The sequence below is a fragment of the Fulmarus glacialis genome, unplaced genomic scaffold (assembly GCF_000690835.1).
Source record: "Fulmarus glacialis isolate BGI_N327 unplaced genomic scaffold, ASM69083v1 Scaffold46293, whole genome shotgun sequence".
Taxonomy (NCBI): domain Eukaryota; kingdom Metazoa; phylum Chordata; class Aves; order Procellariiformes; family Procellariidae; genus Fulmarus; species Fulmarus glacialis.
Window position 1 is genome coordinate 1 of NW_009204472.1, and position 7,862 is coordinate 7,862.

The 7,862-nt window shown below is 38.1% G+C and overlaps 1 protein-coding gene across 1 annotated transcript; it reads left to right on the top strand.

Moving 5' to 3' along the window:
- Positions 1 to 190: 190 nt before the first annotated feature.
- Positions 191 to 2,596, top strand: LOC104069350 (centromere protein S; the record flags this gene model as incomplete). Its single annotated transcript, XM_009575005.1, has 4 exons — positions 191 to 314; positions 677 to 710; positions 1,345 to 1,411; positions 2,441 to 2,596. Coding segments are annotated over 4 exons (381 nt in total), but the record flags the coding sequence as incomplete, so codon positions are not given.
- Between the last annotated feature and the right edge of the window lie 5,266 nt (positions 2,597 to 7,862).

Consider the following 7,862-nt stretch of genomic DNA (forward strand, 5'->3'; position numbering starts at 1 on the left):
GGCCGGGACGAGATGGAGCCGGGGCGGGGGTGGTACGGGGCACTGAGTGATAAACGTGGTGTTGCTGGGTGCGTTGGGCTCCCTAAGCGGTCGCTTATGTGGCGTCCTTTTAAATAGTTTTCTGATTTACGCAAGAGCTGGTGTATCAGTCTGCAGAGAACTGACCTGTCACTGCCTTGGATCCTTTCAGAGGCTGAAGGCTGCGGTGCACTACACGGTTGGCTGCCTGTGTCAGGATGTTGCAGAAGACAAAGACGTGCAGTTCAGCAAACAAACCATTGCGGCTATTTCAGAGATCACCTTCAGGCAGTGTGGTACAGAAGTTTGCATATTATCTATTTGTTCAAGAGCAATTGCTGGAGAAACGATGCCTTAATAAAAATAGCACTGGAACTAGGTATCACTGGTGCATTGTTTCTTGTATTATGTTTTTAAAAGTACAAGAAATAGTAATTCTGTTTTTCAGACCTGGAAAAAGCATTTAAATGTATGTGGACATGTGTGGGCCACCTGCCTGTGCAACAGATTGGCACGTAATAACAAGTTATGGTCGCTTCTCGTAACTAACTTGGATAATTTGCAGTTACACCTTTGTAACAGCTAGAACTGTATTATGTATCTCTTCCAACTCAGAGTTAGCATTTTAAAATATGTGGCATCTTTGTGTTTTCTCCAGAGAACTTTGCAAAAGACCTCGAAATGTTTGCAAGGTAGGTACTGGAACACATGATTGTTACAAAGGCTTTCTTTTTTTGTATTCGGCTCCAATAACTAGATAATCTTTAAAGTAATGTCTTGTAATTCAAGTTTTAAAGGGTTCTATTGGCTGATTAAATAGTGGCTGTGAAGTTAGGAAATAGATACATGCCTGTAGGTTCTTCCTGATCTTGGAAGTTCGTTTATATGATACAAGTGATTGTTTAGATTAATGCCTGTATATAATTGTCGAATGCATTGATACATAGCGGTACTGGATGGTTTGGGAGTGACAGATGCTTACTAAGCTGCCTGTGTTTCATCTGCTCCAAGGAGGGTAAGAAATGTTTTAAGGAGTCAAAACTTAACACAGTGACCTACTGGCACGTAAGAGGGAACGGAACAGTGGTGCTTGAAGTTCTGGTTGCTAAATTCTACTGGTTTTACACAGGAAATGTGGGAATTTAGATGTACACGTACAAACTTGTAAAATAGGTTTTTGTGTATTATAGTTGGAAAAGATAGGGATGTTTAGTTTATTGGGTCCCTATTAAGCCCTTTTAGTTAGTGTTCTGAATTAGATACTGTATGGTCTCTTACAACCGATGTTGGCAAACATATTAAGGGGTATTTTTAAATTTTATGCAGGCATGCAAAACGAAGCACAGTTACTACAGAAGATGTGAAGCTTTTGGCTAGAAGGAGCAATTCTTTGGTGAGATTCACTGTATTTTCTGTCTCACAACATTCTTAAACCAATTGGTTAATTCTTAAGAGCATTTGAATGAAGGCTATAGATGATGAAGCAACTGTTGCTTAAGCAATTTCACTGGCTTATGGATGATGGGTGGGCACAATCCAGTGATTTTTAAATTTTCATCTTATTTTGCTTCATGACACTATGCATCACTGTGGGAACACAGATCTGATTGTAATTCAAGCAGCAATGTTCTGCTTGCCACAGGGCTGCTGAGGTTCCAAGCACGAAAGTGCAATAAACGGACACATGACAGCATTGTCAATCTTGGAAGTAAATCACTTGGTTTTTTTCCTGATGTTGTGTTCCTTTGTTTTAGCCTAAGGTCAGGAATAGCTTGAGTCCACCTTGAGGTGCTAAGTCTCCTAACGTCAATACAGGGATAATTCACATTATTGTATTCTTTCATGTGCTGATCTGTGCGATGTTCAGTGGACTTAAATTCACTAATGTGTTAAGACATACCTGTAAATGCTTCCATGAAGAAGAATACTTCCAATACTAGTTTTAATTATGTGTGAGGGGATTTTCTCCTTCCATCTGTGATTTGAAATATGCAACATGAACTTGGCTGAGAAGGCATAGTAAGTGGCTGGAGCTAAATTTTGTGTTCCTAACTATCATGTGCTGTTTATGTCAAGTGGGTGCGGAGGAATCTTGCAGTGTTTCTGTACTCAGATTATATCTCAGCAAACTACAACTCTGCATACCTGCTGATGTTGCTGTCTTGGTTCTAGAGATGGATGTAACACACATTTATAAATTCTAGTCTTGCCAGAACATTTCAGTATCTGAGGATATCCAGCTTAGACTGAGGGCTTTGTGCAAGAATTAAAACTAGTTGATGTTTGTCAGCCTTTTTGGAGTGTCTGTCGTCTTTTTTGTAATAAGAATTTGCCCTGTCAATTTCTCTCAGACATTTCTTTCTAATTTCTCATGAATAAATGAAGTTCCTTGGTAGATGACTGATCAGTTTGTTGTTCTCAGCTAAAGTATATCACCCAGAAGAGTGAAGAGCTCGCATCAAGTAACATGGAGCAAAAGGAGAAGAAGAAAAAGAAGTCCAGTGCAGCTAAGGGAGGGAGAACTTCTGGGGAACAAGAAGTAGCTGTGACTGAAAGTGAAGATTCCAACATGGCATGATTGATTTACCTTTCAAGTAATGTCTCTGGTCATTTTCTCTTATTGTCCTAGAGGAAGCCAAGTTAGCCTATTAGAGATTCCTCTTGCAGGTTAGCAACAGTAATGAATCTTTAGGGTTTTAGGTGAACATGATTAGTTGGATATTTTTGTTCCAAAAATGAAAGGTCTGTCAGAATTCAGTAAAGCTTACAGCCAAAATGCCTTAATTGCTCACAAAAAGGTATCTTACTGTTATTAAAAAGAAAATCCTTTAAATAAAGAGTTTAAAGCAGAACATTCTCACTGACCATACTCACGTGTAACTTCCTCCATACTGCTCCTTAGTTTCTCCAGTAATTGTTTGACTTCCTCCTTGCTTCCATTTTTGATACTTTTGCTTAGGTAATTTGAGTATTTTGTTTTTAATAGCCATATCTCTCACTTGTTGTCTTGACAATTAAAACATATTTTGTGTCATTTTTCACCTGTGATACTGCTGGTGTACAATCTTCACTTTCAATAAGTTGCATTATATTTCTAAATTTTACTATAGTAACATGGCTCCGGAGTGGTGGTCAGAAATGTATCACCATTGCCCTCTGCTGGACTGAGAGAGACTTAATCAAATGCTGTTGATTCAAAAGAAGCACATTTAAAGACATAAGGTATTAGACAGATATAGCCAAGTCAAATGAGAAGGCTGCTTAAGCTACTGTGTGGGCAAACTTTATCAAGCAAGAATATGCTTGCCAAAGATAGTCCAAAATATGCAGCAAGAGAGGAAAGACTTGAACACTGTTTCTCTTGCTCAGCCCTTGATTCATGAGACAAGCTTTTCCTTGAAGCCACTTGTTCCTTCCTAAAGGATACAGCTTAGGGCAATTCTCCAAAACCAAGTTTAAAATCATCAGGTTCTCATTTTAGTAGGACTCATACCTTCAATACTACCCCAAGATGAAGAAGGTACAGATGACAGAATATTTTTGATCACTTTTGAGAACTTCTAGGTGTAGCCTTGCTCCTTGTTTAAAACCCTTCTCCTGAAAGAAGAGTGCACTTCCTGTACTAGAGTCACTCAGCTATACATGACACAATGGAAAAAGAGTAATGCTGTGCTCCCTTTTATTCTTGCTCTGTATTTGAGCTATTAAGCAGTAGTAGATAGGGAAAAAAAACCCATGCCTTTTTTAGGCTGTAACTATCCAATATTGATCAAATAAAATCAAGTGCTACAGTGTAGAAGAAAACAGGAATGTCATCAATCCCTATGGCTGGCTCTATACAGGAAATTTTACACAATGACACTTTACCCTCCCTTTCCCCTATCCCAAACTGTTCCACTTTCAGGGATGAAATATCTTTTAGAATTCTACTAACTAGGTAGATAATAAACTAGCAAGTCTGTGATCAACAGCAAATCTGCCTTCTTGGCATAGCAGTGCTTACGGTAGTGAGTTTTCATATTGCTTTTTTTTTTTTTTTTAATGCCACTATACATTACTTGCTTTCTTGAGGTTCATGAGGCTTTATTTACCCTGACCCTTAATGTACCCTGGTCATCAACCCAATCCCACAGGAGATGCAAAAGGTTTTTCTTGGTGCTTTAAGGGAGAAATCATTAATGGAGTGTTGAAGACCATTAATTGAGGATACTCATTCATGGCAAATGTATTGCTGAAGAAGGAATCTGTTACAAGGTAGAATCTCTGTTACAGGGTAGGTTTGTCTACTTGAGTGTATTAATGATAAAGGCTTTAACTTAAGGCTTTGACATTCTAAAATTTTTACCCCGAAAAAAGTGTAATGGCAGCCACCCTAGGTTTTCACATGTCTTCTGGCTATGTTTTAGACCTTCCATACTGTATCCCTCCCTCTTGAACACCTATATAAAATCCATCCTCATGAATCATGGGTAAGTCAGTCACCCTGTTCAAAAGTTAAAGCTTCTTAAATATTACAGGAATGAGATCAAGGAAATGCTAAGTTTTGCATAGTTACCATATCTGTGCAGCTTAAATAAGCTTAAGTGAATCAAACATACTTCATGTCTACAAAATGTAGATCTAATTTAAGGTTAAATTAGATTACAGAGCATGTTTTAGGTGGACAGTTTCTCCTGACTTGCATAGGTAAGATAAGCAAAAGATGATCAAGTATCTTTTGCTTTTATCCACTGTTCTGTTTCCAAAGGAGCAACCTCTGTAGGCATCTGGTTATCGTGACGTGCAGTTCTATTTGAATTGCTTCTGTTGTTTATCCTATTCCTTTCTTGAGTAGAAAATTGGTATTTATTTCACAGGACTCCTAGGCCTTTAGAAGCATCAAGCATTTTGATATCATAGTAGCTGTCTTTCAAGAAGAAGGCCTAGTGGATGTTTATTGCACAGCTTATCCGATTTTTTTTTTTATTATGTCATTATGTCATTATGACATGCCCAACATGTCAAGAAGAGAAATAATATGTCTCAAAGTTTGTTAGCTCTGATGATGTCTGTTGTCCTCAGCTAAAATCTCCTGTTACTTCCTCTCCAAACACACATGCATATACACTACTGGTATACAGAAGGTGCTGGCCAATGGCTAAAGATTGTTTACTGAAAAGCTTTGTGATTATTTGCTGCGGAAATATCAGACCTGGCAGCAGCTCTTTGTTATCACCAACAGGAAATTCTAGCTATGAACCGACTTTCAGAATATAATGATCTAAAGATCTATAGTGAAGTCTACACTAAAAATCAATTTATACAGATAACTGTACTGTTAGGTTTAAAAATCTCATTAAATGGAGATGTTTTAGCAGTTTTCATCTTTCTTTGATTGCACAACTGAAAGAGCTCCAAGAAGCAATACATAAACTTGACCACTAAAAAAGGATTTTTTATAGAAATTACAGGATGATATGCAGCATTGAAGTCTTTTAGTCAGTAGTTAATTGCTTTTCATTTTTCACGGAGACTTTTGAAGGATGTTGACTATAATAGAGCTTTAAAGACAGTTAAGTATTATACACCTGCTCTTTTTGCAAGTAATAGTCAGTATTACTATTAAACTGCCAGCTCAGCTTTAGGATAGAGTATTAACTGCAATTCCCATCAGATTATGAAAATTTAGGGTTTTTTTTCGTTCTACGAGAACTGAACAATTAAGACAAAAGTAACAGTTTAAATCGTACTATGCTAGGTCTAGTTGATAATTTTAATTCTGTGACATAAGAACTACAGCATTTAATAATTTACAGGCAACTAAAGAGCTCTATCCTTGATAACAGAAAAGAGGAAAAAGCAGCAATGAAAACCCTCCGTTTGTTTTTTTCCTTAAGGCTAGATTGGAAGGACCATCACTGCCTTCCTACAAGAATGATCAGCATGGTTGCTGTGACTCCATCTCAGTGTTTGCCTGGAAGTAGGTGAGTTAAATATTCCTAATACACACAGGATTGACGTAATGATGCTATCTGCTATTGTAAGTAGATGTGAAAAAGCCACAGGTAAACCCCTTCTTTCCTCTTGCACAGCTTGAGGAGTAGAATTTCCATTACCAAGTTGAGCTTCAAAAAAGCAAAAGCATTGCAGCTTTGAGCAAGACTGAAAAACAGGTTTATAATGGAGAGAGTGGTAATCACAAGCTGAGACGTAAGCTCAGAAAAAGCTTGCTGTCTACTCAATGCATGCTGTTTCACTTGGTAGCCAGTGTAGATAGCTTTGAGTGCAATAGAGCATGCTTCAAGAATTCTGTTAATGCACAGCCATAGATGCTGTTTCAGAAAGACTTGAACATAAAAAGCTTGTAGCTATTTAAAGCAGCAGGAAACCTTTTTACCTGCCATGGCCTATAATGTTACAAGCCAAAAATGTATATTGTAAGAAGCAATTACTTGCCCTAGCAAAACAGATTGACCAAAAAGTTGACTGCAAGCTTCCCTCCCAAGTCCAGTCAATTCCCATATGGGTAGCTTCACCTGAAGTAACCCTAAGTATTTTCGCTTACCTGCTCAAAGCCACTAAACTGTTTAGAATATTTATTAGTTACACTGGCAGTCTAACTTTGAATGTGCCGTAATTTGACTGGAATGTCTACATGCAATGGGTTCATCTGAATGTGGGCTGTAGGAATACTCATCAGTTGGCATCCTGTACCATTTAAGGTTATGTTAAATCAGAAGGTTTTGCATGATACTAGAAAACATTTGTACCTACTAAAACTTTCTCTGAAGTTTCAGCTCACTTCAGATTTTTTCAAGTACATCTTCTGTTCTCACAAGAGAAGAACAGATTGTGCCAGGTGAGAGTTCTAGTGCAGTGTCACCAGTATGAACATGCATTCTACCTAAATACTTTGGACAGATTAAATTCGGAGTACTTCTCTATTTAATTCTTCCTCTATCCTTAAGGTAATGCTGTACTTATCAGCACATTCCTTAATCATAGCAGCTGGTGGGAATATCAAAACCAGTCCAACAGTAGGTAAAAAGGTTTTAATGATATTAGAAGACTTTAACAAATTTAAAAATAAACCAGTTAATACAAAAGCATCATGATACTATACTAATGATTAGGACAGTAATACAGACAGGCCAAATACAAGTCTTCTTCCCCACAGCCTTACAAAGCAAGTATTTCCACCTTTGCTGTGTTTTACAAGTTAGTGCTTACACTGCACCCAAGAGGCAGGAGTTCCTTATGGAAAAAGCACCGAAGTTAAAGGACTCTGAATTCACTTTAACTGATGAAATTACATGAGAATTCAAGTTCCTAGATCCCAGGCTGGAGCTTAAAGCCAGACAGCAGTTGGAAAAACTGCACAATGACAGCTTAACTAGGCCAAATCGCAATAAACCCCACCGAAGAATGAGCACTGTGTTCAGTGAGCAACCCTCCAAGTGCCTTCTTTCTATTCATTAACTGTGCCTCAAAGTGTCTTCCACGAGGTCTTCCATCCTTTACATTGAAAATGGTGGGAGGACAAAGTAAGCAAACTGTCTGGGGCTTCAGAAGCTAGATCCATCATTATCAGATGGAAGCTTCTGGCTTCCAACCAGGTATTCAAAGCTGAACCCTTACATGCTGTGTTTAGCAATACCATTGTTCTAGTATTCTGCAAAAAGTCAAAATCCCTTTGGTTACACAATTTGAATCATCACAGGAGTTTAAGCCTCAGGACAATGTCCAGATTTTAGTTGTCTATAGCCAGACCACAGTATGACCAGCAAACTATGGCTCCCAGGATGTATCTTGCTTGTATTGATTCTGATGCACACACACACACAAAAAAAAATTGCAAGCAGCAC